Raw genomic sequence first — 24,454 nt, forward strand, 5'->3', positions numbered from 1 at the left:
AGGAAGCACTGTACCTAATCCTACACGAGTTAGAAACTGCAGGGTTAAAGGTAAGCCCCAAGATGGCACAAATCGGGAAGGCACAGGTCCTATATCTAGGACACCTTATATCCCAAGGACTTTAAGAAATAACAGCAGATCGGAAGCAGGCAATTCAACAAATGCCGCAACCCGTCACCATAAGAGGGGTCAGGAAGGTGTTAGGGTTATTCAACTATAGCCGAAGTTTTATCCCGGGGTTCACAAAATTGGCCGAACCAATACAGGGACGAGTCAAAGGGGGAAAACCAGCGTTAGAGCCAGTAAAATGGGGACCGGAGCAGGAAGAGGCTTACAGTAAACTAAAAACAGAACTAATATCAGCCCCTGGACTAGGGTTACCAGATTCGAATAAAGACTTTCATATCCATTGTCGCAATGAGGGAGGATTCTATTCTGCAGTAGTGACACAGGACCATGGCAACAAGAGGAGACCCATAGGGTACTATTCGACTGCAGAGGGACCGACAGTCACCGGGTTGCCAAGATGCATAGCCGTTTTAGATTGTGCCGCCTGGGCCGTAAGAATTAGCGAACCAGTAGTGATGGCAGGGAACATAATCCTCCACACCAAGCACACCTTGATGGAAATGTTAAATACGGGGAAATTGAGGTCAGTTTCGAACATAAGGAGGGCCAAGTGGGAAGCTATCCTCCTACCCCTAAGCAAGTCCGTAGTAATAGTAAGAGATATAGGGGAGAATCCAGCAGAAGGGATTTTAGATACAGGAGAGCCACACACCTGTGGAGATGTAGACAGAGATGAAGGAGAAGGTAGAATAAAAGACACACCATTAACAACAGCTGAGGAGACCCTCTTTGTAGATGGGTCACGAAAATATGTAGAAGAATCACCCCGGACAGGGTGGGCAGTAGTGAATGATAAGTTAGAAACCATAAGGTCAGGAAGGATTGACGGAGGTCAATCCGCGCAAGTAGCTGAACTAGTGGCGCTCACACAGGCACTCGAGTTATCTGAGGGAAAAACCGTGAACATATACACGGATAGCCGATATGCATTTGGAATTATACATGATTACATGACAACATGGGGAAGGAGAGGGTTCATAACCACTGGCGGAACCCCTATCAAACATCAGCAAATAATTAAGGCGCTATTAAAAGCCAGCGAGAAACCCCGAGAAGCCGCAGTAATCAAAATTAAAGTGCACCAGAAGGAGCCAGGAAGAGACAACACGGATTGGTTGAATTTCAAAGGAAACCAAGCAGCTGATGCAGCAGCACAACTGGCTCTAGAACAAAAAACAATTGGCGAGCTACCAATAGCAGCTACAGAACCAGTAGAAGAAGATATAGATATTAGGGAATTACAGGAGAACACCCCAAGTGAGGAGAGAGAGAGAGATGGGAAGCGCAGGGTGCAGCCAAAGGGGCTGATAATGTTTGGAGACGAGAGGATAAGGTGATAGCACCGGAATGCATACAGAACACCTTATTGGAATTACACCATGGGCTCTCGCATGTGGGTAGAGAGGCCATGATAACCAGCTTAGGAAGAGAATGGTGGTGGAAAGGGATGGGAAGAGACGTAGCCCGACACTGCCACCGATGCATGATATGTGCAGAACACAGCCCTGGTAAACCCATAAAAATTTAAATGGGACACCAACCCAGACCCAAGGGACCCTGGGAACACCTGCAAATGGATTTCACAGGGCCACTACCACAATCCCATGGAAAAACTTATTGTCTGGTCATCATAGATCAATTCACCGGGTGGGTAGAAGCATTCCCTACCAGAAATTGTACTGCTACCATGGTAGCCAGAATATTGGCAGAGGAAGTAATCCCTAGATGGGGAGTGCCCCTACAAATTGATTCAGACCAGGGGACACACTTCACTGGGAAAGTGATGAAAACAGCGTGTAAGCTGATGGGGATAAAATAAAAATTCCATATCCCTTATCATCCACAGAGTTCTGGGATGGTGGAACGTATGACTAGAACACTTAAGATTACATAATGCTAACAGGCCTATAGTTTCCTGGATTATCCCTGCTACCTTTCTTAAACAGTGGTACCCCATTAGCTATTCTCCAGTCCTCTGGGATCCCACCTGTCACCAATGAGAATACAAAGATGTTCATTAAGGCCTCAGCAATTTCCTCCCTTGCTTCCCGCAGTATTCTGGGGTAAATCCCATCTGACCCAGGAGACTTATTCACCTTAATGTCTTTTAAAACACCCAATACCTCCTCCTTTTCAATGTCAACATAACCCAGATTGTCCACACACCCTACCCAAGAATTATCTTCCACAAAGCCCTTTTCTTTGAACACTGATGCAAAGTACTCATTTAGTACCTCACCCATTTCCTCTGGCTCAACACATAAATCTCCCCCACTGTCCTTAAGTGGTCCAATCCTTTCCCTGGCTAACCTTTTGCTTTTTACAAATGAATAAAAAGCTTCGGGATTCACCTTAATCCTACTTGCCAAGGATTTTTCATGATCCCTCCAAATTTCCCACCTAAGTACCTTCCTACTTTCTTTACACTCGTCAAATGTTCCGACTGCCCCATCCTTCTAGACCGTACAAAAGCCTTTTTCTTTTTCTAATAATCTTTATTAGTGACACAAATAGGCTTACATTAACACTGCACTGAAGTTACTGTGAAAAGCCCCTAGTCGCCACACTCTGGCGCCTGTTTGGGTACACAGAGGGAGAATTCAGAATGTCCAAATTACCTACAAGCACGTTTCTCCCACACGTGGGAGGAAACCGGAGCACCCGGAAGAAACCCACGCAGACGCACGGAGAACCTGTAGACTCCGCACAGACAATGACCCAAGCCGGGAATCGAACCTGGGACCCTGCCGCTGTGAAGCAACAGTGCTAACCACTGTGCTACCGTACCAGCCACGCTGTTCACAGTTCACTTTTGACGAGGTTCATTATATCCCTCGTTATCCAAGGCGCCCTAAACTTCCCATACTTATCCTTCGTTCTCTCAGGAACGTGACTTTCCTGAATCCTAATCAACTGTCGCTTGAAAGACTCTCACATGTCCGATGTTGATTTACCCTCCAACAGCCACACCCAATCCAAATTTTTCAATTCCTGTCTAATGTTATCGTAATTTGCCTTTGCCCAGTTTAGCACCTTACCTCATCCCCATCCAAAAGTACCCTAAAACTTATGGAATTGTGGTCACTATTGCCAAAATGTTCAGCAATTGAAACCTCAACCACCTGTCCAGGCTCATTCTCCAATACCAGGTCCAGTACTGCCCCTTCCCTCGTTGTACTATCTCCATACTGCATCAAGAAGCCTTCCTGGATATACCTTACAAACCTTGCCCCACCCATGCCCCTAGCACTAAGCGAGTCCCAGTCAATACAGGGGGAGGTAAAATACCCTACCACGACAACCCTGTTACTTTTGCACCTATCCAAAATCTGCCTATCTGCTCCTCTAACTCTCGCTGGCAGTTGGAGGGCCTGTAATCCCCCCCCGCCCCGGTAGTCACCACTGTTGTATTGTATATACCGCATATGAGGGGTATTACGGTAAGGCCCCTGTACTACAGGTACGGAGGTAGATCCCTGCCTGCTGGCTCCACCCAGTAGGCGGAGTATAAATGTGTGGGCTCTCTGAGCTGCAGCCAGTTCGGCAGCAGCTGCAGGAGGCGACACATTTCTGCGTAATAAAGCCTCGATTACACTCTACTCTCGTCTCGTCGTAATTGATAGTGCATCACCCCCTCCCCTTAATAAAAGCAAATTACTGCGGATGGTGGAATCTGAAACGAAAGAGAAAATGCTGGAAAATCTCAGCAAGTCTGGCAGCATTTGTAGGGAGAGAAAAGAGCTAACGTTTCCAGTCCGATGACTCTTTGTCAAAGCATCACCCCCCCCCCCCCCCCTCTTAATTTGGTTTCAGCTTGCCTCAGCGTGCGTGGGATGTTTTTGTTAATTACACTTTGTATGACACAGGCACCATTTCTACACACATTACTCCATCTCACCACAGGCCAAGATCCGGCCTGCGCTAACGCGTCGCTGACGCCGTTGCCATGGTTACAGCGCCACGCGATAATCGGGATTTGGGAAAGATCGCGATAAAACTGAAGGCCGCGCAAAGCCTCGCGAGATTTGGCAGAGGGAGTGAGAGAAGAAAAATGGCGGTTTTATCATAAGTACAGAGCAAAGAGTTTTCGAACTGGACAGTGGCGCTGACGGTCAGCGGCCCCCCCTCCCCCTCTTTATATCTGCCTGTATTCATTTTTAAGCTGTGGTCGGTGTGGCCGTACTCTCCCCCACATAGTTACTTCGTCCAGTGTCTCCTGCCCGCAGGTTCGCTCTCCGGTGCTGCCCCCCCCCCCCCCCCAAGGCCGCTGTCTTATTCCTATGTTACCGCAGCCTCCGAGCCCCGCGTTTGACTCCTCTACATGTCGTTGTGTGGCTGCCGCGGCGCAACAGCAGCTGAGAGTGCACTCGTCAACCTCCGAGTCCGTGCGAGGTCGGCGGCAGTGTCCCGTTTACTGTTCCCCTCATCGTCATGACAGGAGAGAAGGCGGAGAGGATTACCAACGGCCGCTCGGCGCGCAGGGATCACAGGCTGTTCAAGGAGGAGGCTGAGCAGGACGACGAGGCGGCTAGGACTAAAAACCGGACCAAACTCTTTGCGAACCACAAACTGATCAAGAGCCCGGCTTTCACCACGGACGCGACCGCGACCAGGGGCGAGGATTTTCCAGTCCACGAGTGCGTCTTTAAAGGCGATATCCGTAGATTATCGTCATCGATAAGGACCCACAACATAGCTCAAAAAGATCTACACGGTGAGTTTGTTTAACGCTACAGAACTTGTGGGGATCCAATTACTGCAAGTAACAATTGCACATCAAAGTTTTTTTTTTTAAAGACTATTTTATTGAAAATTTTTGGTCAACCATCACAGTACATTGTGTATCCTTTACACAATAATATAACAATATAAATAACAATGACCTGTTTTATAAACAAAGAATAAATAATATATAACAAAAACGAAAACTAAAACTAAATGGCAACTGCCTTGTCTCAGATAAACACTCTCCAAAAATATGGTTTAACAATCCAATATACAATTATTTATAGCAACGACCTATACATATTATACATATATATTAATAAGCCTGGGACTCCTTCTGGTTCCTCTTCCCCCCCCCCCCGGGCTGCTGCTGCTGCTGCCTTCTTTTCCATTCCCTCTATCTTTCTGTGAGGTATTCGACGAACGGTTGCCACCGCCTGGTGAACCCTTGCGCCGATCCCCTTAGGACGAACTTAATCCGTTCCAGCTTTATAAACCCTACCATGTCATTTATCCAGGTCTCCACCCCTGGGGGCTTGGCTTCCTTCCACATCAACAGTATCCTGCGCCGGGCTACTAGGGACGCAAAGGCCAAAACATCGGCCTCTCTCGCCTCCTGCACTCCCGGCTCTTGTGCAACCCCAAATATAGCCAACCCCCAGCTTGGTTCGACCTGGACCCCCACTACTTTCGAAAGCACCTTTGTCACCCCCACCCAGAACCCCTGTAGTGCCGGACATGACCAGAACATGTGGGTGTGATTCGCTGGGCTTCTCGAGCATCTCGCACACCTATCCTCTACCCCAAAAAATTTACTGAGCCGTGCTCCAGTCATATGCGCCCTGTGTAACACCTTAAATTGAATCAGGCTCAGCCTGGCACACGAGGACGATGAGTTTACCCTACTTAGGGCATCCGCCCACAGCCCCTCCTCAATCTCCTCCCCCAGCTCTTCTTCCCATTTCCCTTTCAGCTCATCTACCATAATCTCCCCCTCGTCCCTCATTTCCCTATATATGACACCTTACCATCCCCCACCCATGTCTTTGAGATTACTCTGTCCTGCACCTCATGCGTCGGGAGCTGCGGGAATTCCCTCACCTGCTGCCTCGCAAAAGCCCTCAGTTGCATATACCGGAATGCATTCCCTTGGGGCAACCCATATTTCTCGGTCAGCGCTCCCAGACTTGCGAACTTCCCATCCACAAACAGATCTTTCAGTTGCGTTACTCCTGCTCTTTTCCATATTCCAAATCCCCCATCCATTCTCCCTGGGGCAAACCTATGGTTGTTTCTTATCGGGGACCCCACCAAGGCTCCCGTCTTTCCCCTATTCCGTCTCCACTGTCCCCAAATTTTCAAAGTCGCCACCACCACCGGGCTTGTGGTGTATTTCTTCGGTGAGAACGGCAATGGGGCCGTCACCATAGCTTGTAGGCTAGTCCCCCTACAGGACGCCCTCTCCAATCTCTTCCACGCCGCTCCCTCCTCTTCCCCCATCCACTTACTCACCATTGAGATATTGGCGACCCAGTAGTACTCACTTAGGCTCGGTGGTGCCAGCCCCCCCCCTATCCCTACTACGCTGTAAGAATCCCTTCCTCACTCTCGGGGTCTTCCCGGCCCACACAAAACTCATGATACTCTTTTCGATCCTTTTGAAAAAAGCCTTCGTGATCACCACCGGGAGGCACTGAAACACAAAAAGGAATCTCGGGAGGACTACCATTTTAACTGCCTGCACCCTCCCTGCCAGTGACAGGGATACCATGTCCCATCTCTTGAAGTCCTCCTCCATTTGTTCCACCAATCGCGTTAAATTTAACCTATGCAATGTACCCCAATTCTTGGCTATCTGGATCCCCAAGTAACGAAAGTCCCTTGTTACCTTCCTCAGCGGAAAGTCCTCTATTTCTCTGCTCTGCTCCCCTGGATGCACCACAAACAACTCACTTTTCCCCATGTTCAGTTTATATCCTGAGAATTCTCCAAACTCCCGAAGTGTCCGCATTATCTCTGGCATCCCCTCCGCCGGGTCCGCTACATATAACAACAAATCATCCGCATACAGAGATACCCGGTGTTCTTCTCCTCCTCTAAGTACTCCCCTCCACTTCTTGGCACCCCTCAATGCTATTGCCAGGGGCTCAATCGCCAGTGCAAACAGTAATGGGGACAGAGGGCATCCCTGCCTTGTCCCTCTATGGAGCCGAAAGTATGCAGATCCCCGTCCATTCGTGACCACACTCGCCACTGGGGCCCTATACAACAGCTGCACCCATCCAACATACTCATCTCCAAAACCAAATCTCCTCAGCACCTCCCACAAATAATCCCACTCCACTCTATCAAATGCTTTCTCGGCATCCATCGCCACCACTATCTCCGCTTCCCCCTCTGGTGGGGGCATCATCATTACCCCTAGCAGCCTCCGTATATTCGTATTCAGCTGTCTCCCCTTCACAAACCCAGTTTGGTCCTCATGGACCACCCTCGGGACACAATCCTCTATCCTCATTGCCATTACCTTGGCCAGAATCTTAGCGTCTACATTTAGGAGGGAAATAGGTCTATAGGACCCGCATTGCAGCGGGTCCTTTTCCTTCTTTAGGAGAAGCGATATCGTTGCCTCAGACATAGTCGGGGACAACTGTCCCCTTTCCTTTGCCTCATTAAAGGTCCTCATCAGTAGCGGGGCGAGCAAGTCCACATATTTCCTGTAAAATTCAACTGGGAATCCATCCGGTCCTGGAGCCTTCCCCGCCTGCATGCTCCTAATTCCTTTCACTACTTCCTCTATTTCAATCTGTGCTCCCAGTCCCACCCTTTCCTGCTCCTCCACCTTGGGAAATTCCAGCCGGTCCAGAAAGCCCATCATTCTCTCCCTCCCATCCGGGGGTTGAGCTTCGTATAATTTTTTTATAAAATGCCTTGAACACTCCATTCACTCTCTCCGCTCCCCGCTCCATCTCTCCTTCCTCATCCCTCACTCCCCCTATTTCCCTCTCTGCTCCCCTTTTCCTCAATTGGTGGGCCAGCAACCTGCTCGCCTTCTCCCCATATTCGTACTGTACACCCTGTGACTTCCTCCACTGTGCCTCTGCAGTACCCCATGTCAGCAAGTCAAATTCTACGTGTAGCCTTTGCCTTTCCCTGTACAGTCCCTCCTCCGGTGCTTCCGCATATTGCTTGTCCACCCTCAGAAGTTCTTGCAGCAACCGCTCCCGTTCCCTACTCTCCTGCTTTCCTTTATGTGCCCTTATTGATATCAGCTCCCCTCTAACCACTGCCTTCAGCGCCTCCCAGACCACTCCCACCTGGACCTCCCCATTGTCATTGAGTTCCAAGTACTTTTCAATGCACCCCCTCACCCTTAGACACACCCCCTCATCTGCCATTAGTCCCATGTCCATTCTCCAGGGTGGGCGCCCTTCTGTTTCCTCCCCTATCTCTAAGTCCACCCAATGTGGAGTGTGATCCGAAATGGCTATAGCCGTATACTACGTTCCCCTCACCTTCGGGATCAACGCCCTTCCCAAAACAAAAAAGTCTATTCGCGAATAGACTTTGTGGACATAGGAGAAAAACGAAAACTCCTTACTCCTAGGTCTGCTAAATCTCCACGGGTCTACTCCTCCCATCTGCTCCATAAAATCTTTAAGCACCTTGGCTGCTGCCGGCCTCCTTCCAGTCCTGGACCTCGACCTGTCCAACCATGGTTCCAACACCGTATTGAAATCTCCCCCCATTACCAACTTTCCCACCTCTAGGTCCGGGATGCGTCCTCGCATACGCCTCATAAAATTGGCATCATCCCAGTTCGGGGCATATACGTTTACCAAAACCACCGTCTCCCCCTGTAGTTTGCCATTCACCATCACGTATCTGCCCCCGCTATCCGCCACTATAGTCTTTGCCTCAAACATTACCCGCTTCCCCACTAATATAGCCACCCCCCTGTTTTTCGCATCTAGCCCCGAATGGAACACCTGCCCCACCCAACCTTTGCGTAGTCTCAACTGGTCTATCAGTTTCAAGTGCATTTCCTGTAACATAACCACGTCTGCCTTAAGTTTCTTAAGGTGTGCGAGTACCCATGCCCTCTTTATCGGCCCGTTCAGCCCTCTCACATTCCACGTGATCAGCCGGGTTGGGGGGCTTTTTACCCCCCCTCTTCGCCCCCCCATACTCGTCCCACCACTTTGTTTCAAACGTTCTTTTTTTTTTTAATAACCCGCTCATTCCAATTTTTCTTCCACGATAAAAGTCCACGCCTCATCCGTCGTCTCAAAGTAGTGGTGCCTCCCTTGATATGTGACCCACAGTCTTGCCGGTTGCAGCATTCCAAATTTTATCTTCTTTTTGTGAAGCACCGCCTTGGCCCGATTAAAGCTCGCCCTCCTTCTCGCCACCTCCGCACTCCAGTCTTGGTATACGCGGATCACCGCGTTGTCCCACTTACTGCTCCGAGTTTTCTTTGCCCATCTAAGGACCATCTCTCTGTCCTTAAAACGGAGGAATCTCACCACTATGGCTCTAGGAATTTCTCCTGCTCTCGTCCTCGCGCCATCACTCGGTATGCTCCCTCCACCTCCAGCGGACCCGCCGGGGCCTCCGCTCCCATTAACGAGTGCAGCATCGTGCTCACATATGCCCCGACGTCCGCTCCCTCCGCACCTTCAGGAAGGCCAAGAATCCTTAGGTTGTTCCTCCTCGCGTTGTTCTCCAGCGCCTCCAGCCTTTCCACACATCGTTTATGGTGTGCCTCGTGCATCTCCGTCTTCACCACCAGGCCCTGTATGTCGTCCTCATTCTCGGCAGCCTTTGCCTTCACGACCCGAAGCTCCCGCTCCTGGGTCTTTTGCTCCTCCTTTAGCCCTTCAATCGCCTGTAATATTGGGGCCAACAGCTCCTTCTTCATTTCCTTTTTGAGTTCTTCCACGCAGCGTTTCAAAAACTCGTGTTGTTCAGGGCCCCATATTAAACTGCCACCTTCCGACGCCATCTTGGTTTTTGCTTGCCTTCCTTGCCGCTGCTCTAAAGGATCCACCGCAATCCGGCCACCTTCCTCTCCTTTTTCCATCCGTACCCAGTGGGGATTCCCTTCTGGTTCACCGCACAGTACTTTTAGCCGTTAAAATTGCCGTTGGGGCTCTTATTAAGAGCCCAAAAGTCCGTTACACCGGGAGCTGTCGAAACGTGCGACTCAGCTGGTCATCGCCGCACCCGGAAGTCCCATTGCACATCAAAGTTGAGTGCATATACACCCTTGGTTATTGTGAGATGTATGCTTTTCAGAAATTAAACCGGGCAATCTATTTGATAGCGAAATGTGTATCTTTCCAGATTTTACGATTTGCTTTGCACAGTTTTCAACTTTAAATTTTAAGATATAAAGCTGACCAAATATAATTTACAGGTACTGCTGGAGAAAAATACAGAATCGATTTAGTTACTGGTCTCAAGATCTACTCAAGTCTACGTTTTGGGAACTTTGGTGTAATAGCTACACTTTTTTCAGACTCCGTGAAAATACTTTTTTCACAGTACTGCTTAGCTTTGTATAGATGGACTGTGGAAGATCAGCCCATGTTGAGTTAACTAAACTTTGAAGGAGAGAATTATTCTAGTTTTGAACACATTTATTAGGTTGTACAGAAAGTTGTGTTGCTTTATATGTGAATTTACAATACAAAAAACAATTTGCAAGGGCCACCTATTTGACATTGATATTTGTTATGCTTTGGTTGAGATCTGTTAAAACATTATGACCATGGCAAACTTTACTCAACTAAAATCATAAAATGTTACACACATAGAATGATACAGCAAAGAAGGAAGCTGTCATTTTGCTGGCTGTTTGAAAACACTTTCCAATTTGTCTGAATCCACAGATGTTCCCGTATGGGTGTGTAAATTTTAATTTCAAAAATTTATGAAGTTTTGCTTTTCAAAGTTATTATAGAAGCTGCTTCCACCTCCTTTTCAGGATGCGCATCCCCGCTCATAACATTCTAGGTATGTTTTAAAAAAAAAAAAATAAAGTCACTGCACTGGATCTTTTGCCAATTACCTTCAATCTGTGCCCTCTGGTTACTGATGCTTAAGCCGTAGGAACTAGTTGCTCCTGTATTGTATTAAAACCGTTAATGATTTTGAACTCTCCTATTAAGTCTTCCCAAACCTTCTGTGTTTTAAGGACAATCTGATGTCTCTAGTCTCTCCTCATTTCTGGAGTCTGCCATCCTAGTAATTCTCCTATACACACCCTAGTAATTCTCCTGTACCTCCTCTATAAGGCATTGACGTTCTTCCCAATGTGTTGTGTCATTCTCTTGTACACCTTCTACAATCAATTGGTACAACCTTTACTATTGGCACAAGTAGGCTTACATTAACGCTGCAGTGAAGTTACTGTGAAAATCCCCCAGTCGCCGCATTCCGGTGCCTGTCCGGATACACCGAGGGAGAATTTAGAATGTCCAAATTACCTAACAGCACATCTTTCAGGACTTGTGGGAGGAAACCGGAGCACACGGAGGAAACCCAGGGAGAACGTGCAGACTCCACACAGACAGTGACCCAAACCGGGAATCGAACCTGGGACCCTGGTGCTGTGAAGCAACAGTGCTAACCACTGTGCTACCCTGCGACCCATATAAGGCATTGACATTCTTCCCAATGTGTTGTGTCCAGAATGACATAATGTTACAAAGCCCTGACTTTCAATGAACAAGTAGCATCAGCATTTACACTTGCCCAGAGGCATCCCTTGAGCTTTTGAATTGAAAATTGAGTTTATTACCAAGTCAAAACACAGTTCCTTCTACAGGAGAACTGGCACCTTTTGTGAAGCGAGAAAAAGCAACAGGATGTTTCCTTTATATAAAAACAGAAAATGCTGGAAATACTCAACTTATGGCAGAATTTGTTGAGAGAAACACATTTCAAGTCTGTGATCTTTCATTAGAATTGAGAAAAGTTAGAGATGTAATAGGTTTTGGGCACAGGATGTGTGGTCATTGCTCAAAACCTATAAGATTTCCCAGTTCTGATGAAAGGTCACAGATCTAAAACTTTAGCTCTTTTTCTTTCCACAGATGCTACCAAAATCTGAGTGTTTCCAGCATTTTCTGTTTATATTTCAGATTTCCAGCATCCGCAATATATTGTTTTTTGATTTTGGGTGTTTCTTAACCTATCGGATTGAAGAATTCTTACTGAAACCGACAATTGGAGGTGTAAGTGAGAACGGTGAATTTAATTTCAAATTATTTGCAATAAAGAGTGGGAAAGAAAGATGATGGGGAGAGAAAAGTCAAAGTACAAAAAACTTTTTTTTTTACATCTAAAATTTTAAACAATATTTAAAATATGAAGGATTGGGTCTCCATTAAAAAAAATTCAGCATTACTGATGTTGCTTGGCAGTAATTAAGTCTTATTGTGTCACTAAAAATTAATTTACACTTGAATGAACAAGCCCAAATGTTTTCTGACTTGTTTACTGGCTATCTATCATGTAAGTACCCTAACATCACACTATTCCATGTATTTCAATCCGGAGTCTCACGGTTGGATATCCATATAGCAAGGTTTGTGAAGGAGCATGGGAACTGACTGCAACATTATCATCTCCATGTTTGACATCAAATGAATGTATGTTGTCCAGTTTACTCAATAATGATTATAGCCTTGCTGCTATGTTTACTGCAAAATGATTTGTATTTTCGGCACAGAAACAGATCATGGAAACTTTCTCAACTTGTTCTACCAGCTCCTTACACCCTACCAATTTTCCATCCCCTTCAAAATTGGACCATTTACTTTTTATAGCCTCTATTTATATTTTCAACCAAAGTCTGGCATTTTAGAAAGGTAATCAAGAAAATGGCGCTGTCCAAAAAGGGTGCTATCGTAACTTTTACAGAATTCTTAATCACATTCTTGACATTTTTCAAGACATTCTGATTTGTTCCTAGGTGTAGGAAATTGACAAAGTGGTGATGAACTGTTGCCTTTAACTGCTGTAGAGATGTGAGGAAGGGGTTCTAGAATTTTGACCCGGTCATAATGAAGAAATTATGATATGTTTCCAAGTCCGAGGTGGTGGTGTTTCCACACGCCCACCCGCCTTTGTTCTTCTAGATGGTCGAGTTTGCTGGTTTGGGGGCACGTTGTTGAGGAAACCATGGCGAGTTGCTGCAGAGTATCTTGGAGATAACGCACACTACAACCAGGATATGCTGCTAGTGGAGGCAGTGTTTAAGGTGGTGAATGGGGTGTTGATCAAGCAGACTGCTATATTCTGGACGATGTCGAGCTTTTGAGTGTTGTTGGAGTTACATTTGTCCATTTAATTGGAGAGCATTCATCGCATTCTTGACTTTTATCTTGTAGACGTTGAAGAGACTGTGAGGAGCAGTCGGGAAGTGATTCACCTGCAGCAGAATATCCCAGCTTTTGGCTTTGCTCTAGCAGTTGCAATATTTATCTGGGTGGTCCAGTTAATTTTTTTGGTCAATGGTGACCTGCCCAGATTGTTAGATTTGGCAGCAGTAATTGAAGTGGTTAGTCACACACACTTTTTTTGGAGATGGTCATTGTGTGGCAGTTGCATGGCACCAATGTTATTTGCCACTTATCAGTCCAAACTTGAATGTTGCCCATATTTTGTATGTAGCCAAGGACTGCATAACTCTGAAGAGTTATGAATGGAATTGAACACATGAATACTACTTTGCTTACATTCTAGTTCTTAAGCATCTGATTCACCTTAATAACTACGTGCAATATATACCGATAATGTTTATAAATGGCAATAGCATGGATTTTATGTTGACCACCATTATCTTTCATATATCCTGTCCTCCTTAATCACAGTTTGTATGCATTTTAAACTGTTCTTTTCCTATCCATCGAACCCCTAGCCTTTGACACACTTTGTCATAGTCAGAATGTATTTAACCTGCAACTTTTTTCAATATTTCCCACTGCTGGTCAAATGCTTGTTGTTTTCTTCACCAATAAGACTGGGCTCGATCACCATACGTTTCATACAAATTAGCTTGTTTGCAGTGCAATACTTTTATTAATTTTTTAAAATATGTATTTTGAATCTGCTTGGGTAAGTGCTGTAGTGCTTCAGGTTATTTGCTTTTCTTGACAAATTACCCAGAATTAGATTTAATATTGCACTTTGTTTTGAACATGCAACCTCATGATTAAGAAAGCAGACTTGCTTGCAATCTAGAAATCTCCTTTCAATTTGACCACAGACATTTAGCTTTTTAAACGGTGAAATTGTTGCAATCCAATTGTATTATGCCTCTGTTATCATTGACCCTCTCAGGGCGGATTTTAGTTATGTCAGTGAGCCAAGCCTCTGACTTTGGGGCTTTGAGTCCCTCCAAGCTAATAATATCCGTCGCCGGCTACCAGGGAGGCAAAGGCCAGAACGTCTGCCTCTTCTGGATTCCCGGATCTTCCAACACTCCGGAAATCGCCAACTCTGGACTCAGTGCCAGCCTTGTTTTTAACACCTTGGACATGACATCCGCAAACCCCTGCCAGAATCCCCTAAGCTTCAGGCATGCCCAGAACATATGAATATGGTTTGCTGGTCCTCCTGCACACCTGCCTTCTATCCCAAAGAACCTGCTCATCCACTGTCATGTGTGCCCGGTGAACGACCTTATATTGTATCAGGCTGAGCCTGGCGCATGATGTAAATGCGATGACTCTACTCAACGCATCCGGCCAGAGACCATCCTCTCTCTCTCCTCCTAACCCCTCTTCCCATTTGTGTTTCAGCTCTTCGGTCTGCGTTTCCTCTGACCCCATGAGTTCTTTTAGATGTTCGCAACCCCCCCCCCCCCCCCCCCCCCCCCATACTCTGGAAACTACCCTGTCCTGTAACCCCCTTGGTGGTATCAGCGGGAAGGTTGAGACCTGCCTGCATAGGAAGTCCCGCACCTGGAGGTACCTAAACTTATTCCCTCCCGTCAATTCAAATTTCTCCTCCAACTCCCTCAGGCTGGGAATACTCCCCTCTACGAACAGATCTCCCATCCGCTCGATCCCTGCTCTTTGCCATTTCCGAAACCCTCCATCGAGCCTCCCTGGGGCAAACCGATAATTATTGCAGATTGGAGACCAAACCGATGCTCCCTCTGCTCCCACATGCTTCCTCCATTGCCCCCAACTCTCAGGGCTGCCACCACCACGGGCCTGGTGGAGTACCGTGCCGGCGGGAACGGCAGAGGCACTGTTACCAATGCCCCCAAACTCGTGCCCTTGCATGATACTGCCTCTACTCGCTCCCACACCGATTTCCCCCCTCCCCCCAACCACCCACTTCCTATGGCTATATTTGCCACCCAATAGTAATTGCTAAAGTTCGGCAGCGCCAGCCCGCCCTCCCCCTGGCTACGCTCTAGCATCCTCCTCTTTTTACTCGCAGGGTCTTGCCCGCCCATACAAAGCCAGAGATGACCTTGTTTACCCGTTTAAAAAAGGCCCGTGGAATAAAGATGGGGAGGCACTGAAAAACAAACCGGAATCTCAGGAGGACCGTCATTTTCACCACCGTATCCTCCCAGCCAGTGATAGCGGGAGCATGTCCCACCTTCGGAAGTCTTCTTTCATTTGGTCCACCAGTCGGGTCAAATTTAGATTATGTAGCCATTCCCGTGCCACCTGGATGCCGAGATACCGAAAGCTTCCTACCACCCTAAACGGCAACTACCCCAGTCGCCTCTCCTGCCCCCTTGCCTGGATCGCGAACATCTCACTTTTCCCCATGTTCAATTTATAACCTGAAAACCGGCCAAATTCCCCCGGAATCCCCATAATTTCCCCCATCCCCTCTAGTGGCTCAGAAACTTATAGGAGCAGTTCATCTGCGTATAGCAAGACTCTGTGTCCCACCCCTCCCCGAACCAGCCCCTTGAGGCTCTCAGCGCAACTGAGCCAAACAGCAGTGGGGAGAGGGGGCATCCATGCCTCGTCCCCCGGTGCAGCCTAAAATAGCCCGATGTCAAACTGTTCGTCCATACACTTGTCACAGGCGCCTGATACAGCAGCCTAACCCAGCACCTCTCACAGATAGGTCCATTCCACCCGATCAAAGGCCTTCTCTGCATCCATTGTGACCACAACCTCAACGTCCCTACCCTCTGGGGGCAGCATGATCACATTCAACAGTCTTCAAACGTTGGCCGCCAACTGCCTGCCCTTAACAAATCCCATCTGGTCTTCCCCAATCACATCCGGAATGCAGTCTTCTATCCTTGAGGACAAGATTTTGGCCAACGGTTTGGCGTCAACATTTAGCAAGGAGATCGGCCTGTAGGACCCGCATAACTCCGGGTTCTTCTCCTGCTTCAAAATCAGTGAAATTGTGACCTGTGACATCGTCAGGTGAAGCACCTCTCGCTCCCTTGCCTCATTAAATGTCCTCATCAGCAGCGACCCCAGCATCCCAGATAACTTTTTATAGAACTCCACTGGGTACCCGTCCTGCCCCGGGGCTTTACCCGACTGCATGGCCTTCAATCTTCTGCTATTTCTTCAATCCCAATCGGGGGCCCCCAGCCCTTCTACCAGCCCTTCCTTCACCTTTGGGAACCTCAGCCCCCTCAAAGAATTGCCTCATCCCTTCCGGCCCAGCTGGGGGTTCCGACTCATATAGCCTGCTATAAAACTCCTTGAACGCCCTGTTAACCCCTGCTGAATCTCTGACCAAGCTCCTGTCTCTGTCCTTCACTTTCCCAATCTCCCTGGCTGCCTCCCTCTTTCTGAGCAGCTGCGCAAGCATTCTGCTGGCTGGCCTTCTCTCCATTCTCATATATCACCCCCCTCGCCTTCCTCAGCTGCTCCACCGCTTTCCCTGCAGTTAGCAAGCCAAACTCCGCCAGTAGCCTCCGTTGTTCCCTTAACAGCCCTGCCTCTGGGGTCTCATTGCTACGTCCGCCTCCAACCCCCTCAAGTGTGCGAACATGCATGCCCTCTTAACCAATACATTTAGCCCTCTAACGTTCTACGTGATCAGCATGGTCGGGGGGCTTCTTGCCGCTGCCCCCCCCCCCCCGATCAGCCATCACCTTTCTTAGGCCAGTCTCCAGGCCCGTGCAACCGCTGGCCCGCCCCCAGGCATCCCCCAGCAACAGTCCCTCCCCCGTCAGCAGAGCAATTCCCCCCCCCCCCCCCCCGAGCCAGCTAGCTTGGTAGCCCTCGTCCATGGCGCCAACCATTTTCCCACCTACTGTTCCCCGGCTCAGGCGCACTATTGTCCGTCTGTCCCCGGCTCAGACGCACGTGCAAGAGAAAATATTGCCAGCCCAGTTAACCGAAAGAAACAAAAAGAAAAGAGAAACCCCACATCGAAAATTCACACCTCCGTCCAGCACCAGTACAAATGCAAACTTTAACTTACAAAAATAGGCGGCGGCTCCAGGATCGATACAGAAGGCATTACAAATATAGTGTAAAAACAAAAGTACTTTTAACGCTCAAACACCTCAGTCACCTGCCAGCCTTTTCCTTCTGGCAAAGTCCATCGCATTCTTGGGCGACTCAAAATAGAAGTGTTGCTCCTTATAGGTGACTCAAAGAAGGGCCGGATACAACAGTCTAAACTTCACCTTCTTGAAAAGGGTTGACTTTGCTTGGTTGAATCCCGCTCTTCTCTTGGCTACGTCTGCGCTCGGGTCTTGGTAAATGCGCAGGATGCTAGCGGGACCTATTCTCTAGATCCTCCACCTTCTCTAGGAACCTTTTCTGCTGGTCTCTCAGCATCTCCACCTCCATTGCTGTTTGGTGTTCCTCGTGCTTGGTCAGTGCCTTCTCTACTTTCTGGATCGCCCGATCTTGAGCATCCAATCTCTGTTCCAGCCGAGCAATTGATTCCCTAATCGGGTCTAAACATTCCTGTTTCTGCTTGGCGAAGCCCTCTTGGATGTATTTCTTCAACTGCTCCGTCGACCGCTGGTTCATCGAGCATGAACTCCGCTCGTGCGCCATGCTTTTTCCCACTGCAGTTTCAACCCAGGCCTTCTCTGTTCGCCTGTTTCTTCCTTTGCGAGCACTCCTGGTCCGCCTATCCATGCACTGGTGTGGGACTCCTCCTCACGGTCGCGTCCCCTATCGATTTGTCAAGTAAAGTCCGAGAAAAAATCGGGGAAAAGGTCCAAAGGTCTGTCCTGAGCGAGAGCTACCAAATGTGCGACCTACTCCTTCATGGCTGCCACCGGAAGTCCTTCCTGACTATTTTGCCCATAATACAGCCCTAATAGTGGAACAGGTTGCTGCACTGTTACAAATCCCTCTTATTCTGAACCTGGGCATCTTTGTCTGAGCACCATCAATTAAAAGCAGTCTTTATTTTAAAAAATATATTATTCTAAATATATTGACATCTCTCCCTTTATACCCTTTTTAATCCTGCTCCCATTACTACAATATGCATTTATGCAGTTATTTTTGAAAAAAATGTCCCAAGGCACTTTGCCAGAAGAGAGAGCTTGGGAGGCATGATTGAAGACTAGGTGAAAATTTGTGCCTTTGGAATTTTTACTGAGGAGGAGAGTGGTAAGAGAACTGCAAAGAGCAGGACGAGTCATGAAAGCGCTAGCATCACCATTTGGACAGAAGAAGGATGGAATGTCATAAGGACCAGAATTGAAGAACTGAGAAAGTGAGGAGTTTAGAGAGAGGATGAATCAAGGTCCTGGAAGGAATTTGTGAATCAACGAATTTGAAGATTGGGTTTTTAAACTGTTAGAGTAGCCTGTGGCAGGGGAATAATGGATAAACCAAACTGAATACAGTTATTTGTATGGACTGTGCTTGGGTTAAGTTGCAATCTATGAAACATGGATGAAGGAAAGTCAGAAAGCAAGTATGATAGCAGTTGAGTCTGGAGGTAACTAAACCAATGGTGGAGGGGCTAAGTTTTGCGCTGCTGCAGTGATAAAAATAAATTATGATGGTGGAGACTAAGTCGTTCTCTGGATAAACGAGGAGCATCAAGGTTGCACAGTTTTATTGAACTGGACTGAAAGATCAGGGAAAGAAATGAAATTCATGCCGATGGAGTTTGTGATAAGCAGTGAAAACTATGGCTTCAGTCTTACAGATGTTAAACTGAAGAAACTTGTGGTCCATCTAGGGCTTTGGAGAGCCAGTTTCCTCATCCAAACAGTTTTGGGATAGAGAGAACTGGGCATCGTTTGGCATACATATAGAACCTGAGCTAATGAATGATGTAACAGACATACAATCGAGGAGCAATATGAAGTTGAGGAAAAGGAGTGAGCCGAGATGATAGGTGTTTAAACTCCTGAAGCAATGGAGGGGAGGATTTCTTTGTTAGAAATGCACTGGGCGATGTTCAAATATGTAATGGAACCAAGCAATGGCAGCCCATGGTACAGAGGAGGAGCAAGAAATTAGCTCGGGGCTTGGGAGGACGATACACAAGAACTTTGAATGTAAGGAGCAAGGGATGGGACAAATTGTGGTGCTTCAAGCAGCTGGGTCGAGCCAAGGAATGCTACGGTGATTTTTATTTTGTTAAACTAAATTGCCACAGCACCAGTTTAACTTTAAATGACATTTTCGTCATTCAAATTAACAAAAGTGCCCCTTTTCCAAAGGAGCATGAACAATGAACTTCAAATCTAATTCATAACAAAAGGAAACTAATTAAATCAAAATGTTGATGCCATGCATTCCAGTCATTTTGGTGCTTGTGGAAAACCTGAAGCAAACTCGTGGACACCACAAGCCTTCTCTCCATTCACACTTGGGCTCAGAGCCATGAGGAGCGACAGATAGATGAACCAATTAGTTCCTTCAATTGCACATTCTGTAAACCTGTTACTGGCTGGGCTCAACAGCTGTCCCACAAGGAGTTCCTTTAATTACCCCACTGTATAGCTGGCCAGAGATCAGGAACTGAGTGCAAGAAATTTGTTCTATTTCATGATTTGTCTTACACACTTCTCAGCATTTCTCCTACCTGCCCAAAATAGGTCTCCACATTCCTGAGCCCATCAAAACTGTTCATCTTCTAAACGTTCCCAGTTTCCTGTGGAAATAGTCTCCGTATCTGATGTAGTTTCTCATGGCTATAGTTTGTCATGTCTTGTATCATTCTGATGAATCTATGCTGCATTCTTTCACTAAAGCAATAACGTGATATGCAAAGTACACTGCTGTAACTGTGGCCTGGCCATTGTCTTGTACAAATTCATCTAACAGCTTTACTCATGGACTCTCTGCCCATATTTATGAAATCTAAAATGTTGACTTTTTAATAGCTTTGTCTACCTACGTTATCACTTTAATTATACACAAAGTTTCTCTGTTCATAGCACCCTCAATATTTTTCCACTAGATTTGAATTCCCATTCCTCGTTTCTTCCCAAAATGTGGCACGTCATACTTATCTGCTTCAATTTGCATCTATAGACTTTCCACTACTGTCCTGAATTATTTTTGTTACCAAGCTCCTATTTTCCATTTTCAGCAAAGCAAATATTATCCAATTTATCTGCCAAAGACACATTAAATGATGTCCAACTTCCAACACTTGTTTTCTATTTATGTTTTGTATTTTCTCATGAACTTGTGTTTGAAGACCCTACATTTTGATGTATTACCTGACTCAAATTCATTGTGCAAACAGTCATTGTTCTGTCGTTAGTTCCATCAAAAATGACTCCAGGCTGCTATACCCATAATCACTTTCACTTGCTCAGTATACCCTTTACACTAACACCTGTCAGCTTGTGTTCCTATTCTTATTTACATAGCTTTTTTTTAATTCATTCATGGGATGCAGGCATTTTTGGCTGGGCTAGCATTTATTGCCCTAGAACTGAGTGGCTTGCTAGGCCCTTTTCAGAGGGCATTAAGAGTCGACCACATTGCTGTCGTTTTAGAGTCCCTTGTAGGCCAGACCTGGTGAGATTTCCTTCCCTAAAGGACATGAGTGGACCAGATAGGTTACATAGAAACATGCATTGAAAATAGAAGCAGGAGAAGGCCATTCGGCCCTTCAAGCCTGCTCCATCATTTATTATGATCATGGCTGATCATAGAGTTCAATAGGCCGATCCCGCCTTCCCCAAATCCCCTGAACCCTTTAGCCCCAAGAGCTATATCTAATTCCTTCTTTAAATTACACAATGTTTTTGCCTCAACTTCTTTTTGTGATTCCACAGATTCACCACTCACTGGGGTGAAGAAATTTCTCCTCACCTCAGTCCTAAAAGGTTTACCCCAAATCCTCAAACTGTGACCCCTATTTCTGGACTCTCCCACCATCTGAAACATTCTTTCTGAATCTACCCTGTTTAATCTTGTTTGAATTTTATAAATTTCATAAATTTCTATGACATTTCCCCCCTCGCTCTTCTAAACTCAAATGACTAAAATCCTAACCGATTCAGTGTCTTCTCATATGACAGTCCTGCCGCCCCAGCTTCTGACGTTGTATATTGAGCAGACAAATTCAGACCATCACATGTTTCCTCCACTGTCTATCTGGGGCTTCCTTTCCTCTCGTCTCATTCCTCAGATGTTAGTCTCCTTCCTGTCCCCTTCCATTCTCTCTCTCAAGTTGTCGGTTTCGCTTCCAGTAATATTCAATTTTCAGAACTTTTCAATTGAAAGATAATTCTTATATTTATGATTTTTTTTGTCAATAATCAGGAACTTCCACGCAATACTGGCTTTGCCTGAATCTAGCAGCTGACATGTTGCTTGGCCTTAGTCTGAAATGGCTTCAAAACCAAACTCTTCTTAAATCACTTGTTGCTCTTCACTTGTGTTGTCATGGATTACTGTGTACTTTGGCTTCATAGAAATTGGGTTTAGTAACTTGTATTGATATTGTGTATTATTGGAGCAAAATTACCTTGTCTTTTTGTGTTAATGAAACTGCACAAGGGGCAGCATGGCGGCGCAGTGGTTAGCACTGCTGCCTCACGGCGCCGAGGTCCCATGTTCGATCCTGGCTCTGGGTCACTGTCCGTGTGGAGTTTACACATTCTCCCCGTGTTTGCGTGGGTTTCGCCCCCACAACCCAAACATGTGTAGTATAGGTGGATTGGCCACGCTAAATTGCCCCTTAATTGGAAAAAATGAATTGGGTACTCTAAATTTATAAAACAAAATGTAGATTTGAAATTAATTCAATTCAATTTCTCCTGTGCTTCATTAATGTTCTTATTTCATCTAAAGATGTGAATAAAAATAAATTAGGAGTGATTCAGGCATAATTGGGTGTTTTGATTTAATAAATTTTACTGATGTAAGTAATACTTGATAGAAATTCAATACATCTCTGCTTCTGTACTTTTTAGGAAACACACCATTACACCTCGCTGTGATGCTAGGGCACAAAGGTGAGTACTTTTTTCTGGTATCTCTAAAAGTTGCATTTAGTACTCTAATCCCATTATTCATCACTAATTTATTTAGACCGTTTCTGAAGAATGGATTACGATAGACCTAAAATTTTGTCAAATGTATCATTGTCAAATTGATCCCTCAAAAACATTGCATACAAAAAGCGCCAAACCCAGGTTCGATTCCCGGTTTGGGTCACTGTCTACGTGGGTTTCCTCCAGGGCTCTTGTTTCCTCCCACAAGCCCCCAAAAGATGTACTGTTAGGTGATTTGGACATTCTGAATTCTCTCTCGGTATACCCGAACAGGCATCGCAGTGTGGCAACGAGGGGATTTTCACAGAGCAGCAGGAATTTCCCCGCGTTTGCATTTGCAACAGCTAGTTGGCAAGTTTGAGACACTCGGCGCAGTGGTTAGCATTGCTGCATCATGGCGCCGAGGTCCCAGGTTCGATCCCGGCTCTGGGTCACTGTCCGTGTGGAGTTTGCACATTCTCCCCGTGTTTGCGTGGGTTTTGCCCCCACAACACACAGATGTGAAGGGTAGGTGGATTGGCCACAATAAATTGCCCCTTAATTGGAAAAAAGGAATTGGGTACTCTAAATTTATTTTTAAAAATGTTTGAGACTCTCCTCCCTACTCCAGGAAGGAAGAGTGATTTGAGGGCATGAGGCCCAGATGTTCATTTAAAGGATGCAGCAACCACTGGAAGTTGGTTGCTGCATCCTGTTATCACGTACATTGTTTATTACTCCTCTCTGATCTGTCAGTTTCTCCAACTCCTTCTGCATTGTCGGGATTCTATGGAAATTATATTTTGGTACTTAAATTTTTGCGTTTCAATCCCTGAAAAGGTGGGGTTGATGTTTACGTGAGGTATACAAGAAACAACAGGCCAAAATCATGGGGCTGACTTCTACACCTGGTTATAGGGCAAATTTGTGGACGTTTTGCCCCAGAGACAGTGTGGCAGGAGGTGCTTGATTTTTGTAAACTGAATTTATTTCCTTGCTCATTGCTAACAATAAATCTTTGCACGTTGTGGTTGTTTCTGAATTTATAGAAGTGAAAGAAAAGTAGATATCATACTCTGTGTGTTATCTGCCACTCGGATAAACAAAAACATGTGAAAATAGCTGTTCACTAATACCATACCTCAAAAAAAACTTGTAAAGATATTGATTTGGTTTACATTGAAATTGTTTGTACTGTGTTGTGAATATCTAGTTAAGGGGTTTCCAAACTTTGTGTTTGTGTGTGTGTATTACACAATTTATTGTGGTTTAATTTTTTCAACATAGTAAGACTGTTTCTCGGGGGTTCCTTCAGTACTCTTGGGAGGAAAAGTTTGGAAACCCTGATCTAGTTCCTGGTTTGTGTTTCAATATATAAATTATTTTGTTTTCGGCATTAATGTTTAACTGAAGAAAATTAGATAAATTCACCTAAAGCGGCTTGGAGTTTATTATACTTCAGTTTGGGGCCATGTTGCGTTGGAAGGTTAAAGGCAAAGTCACAAATGGGCTTTTCTTGCTGGAGGTGTGATGTCTGCATTGCTTGCAAGGCAGTGCAACCCAGAGGGATGTTTTGTGTTGGGAGTTAGAGCTAAATTAGTTCAAAAACATTCCATGAGCCCTGAATGTCTGTTGTTATGGAGATGGTCTCTGGTTTCAATTTGACTGTTCTTCAACAGGGAGAGAAGATGTACTGGGAAGGTGGTGTCATTAGTGGCCACCAGGCAATTAATAATAATAATCGCTTATTGTCACAAGTAGGCTTCAATGAAGTTACTGTGTAAAACCCCATTCCGGCTCCTGTTCGGGGTGGCCAGTACGGGAATTGAACCCGTGCTGGCATTGTTCTGCATTGCAAGCCAGCTATTTAGCCCACTGTGCTAAACCAATTAAGGCTTGGGATAACTCTTTGGAGCTGAGATGGTGGCAGAAGGTTGTTGGTTCCATGCTGGAGAGGGTTAGGGCTTAGAGGAAGTCTTGGAAGCCATTCATAGTTTGGTGTAGCCGGGAGACTAGGGTTCAGAGAAAGCCGGAGAGTAGTGCCAGCTTAGTGAAACTAGCGGTTTGCAAAAGAGTTAGGATTATGCCAGTAATTAGAGGCAGGCGTGTATATATCATGTAGAATGCAATCTTGGGAGAAGAGACTCGACCATTGGCAGGTGAGCAGTC

The 24,454-nt window shown here is 46.1% G+C and overlaps 1 protein-coding gene across 2 annotated transcripts in view; it reads left to right on the top strand.

The window, feature by feature from the left end:
- The first annotated feature begins 4,151 nt into the window (after positions 1-4,151).
- Positions 4,152-24,454, top strand: part of ankrd13c (ankyrin repeat domain 13C) — a 158,605-nt gene continuing 138,302 nt past the window's right edge. The window contains exons 1-2 of one of the 2 annotated variants that reach the window (XM_072511042.1): positions 4,152-4,843; positions 22,226-22,267. In XM_072511042.1, the coding sequence (XP_072367143.1) occupies positions 4,561-4,843; positions 22,226-22,267 (325 nt within the window). In that variant the 5' untranslated portion in view covers positions 4,152-4,560. The remainder of the gene's footprint in view (positions 4,844-22,225; positions 22,268-24,454) is intronic. The other variant, XM_072511043.1, reaches the window with a different exon arrangement.

This window comes from Scyliorhinus torazame, chromosome 7 (genome assembly GCF_047496885.1).
Source record: "Scyliorhinus torazame isolate Kashiwa2021f chromosome 7, sScyTor2.1, whole genome shotgun sequence".
In the NCBI taxonomy this organism is placed as follows: domain Eukaryota; kingdom Metazoa; phylum Chordata; class Chondrichthyes; order Carcharhiniformes; family Scyliorhinidae; genus Scyliorhinus; species Scyliorhinus torazame.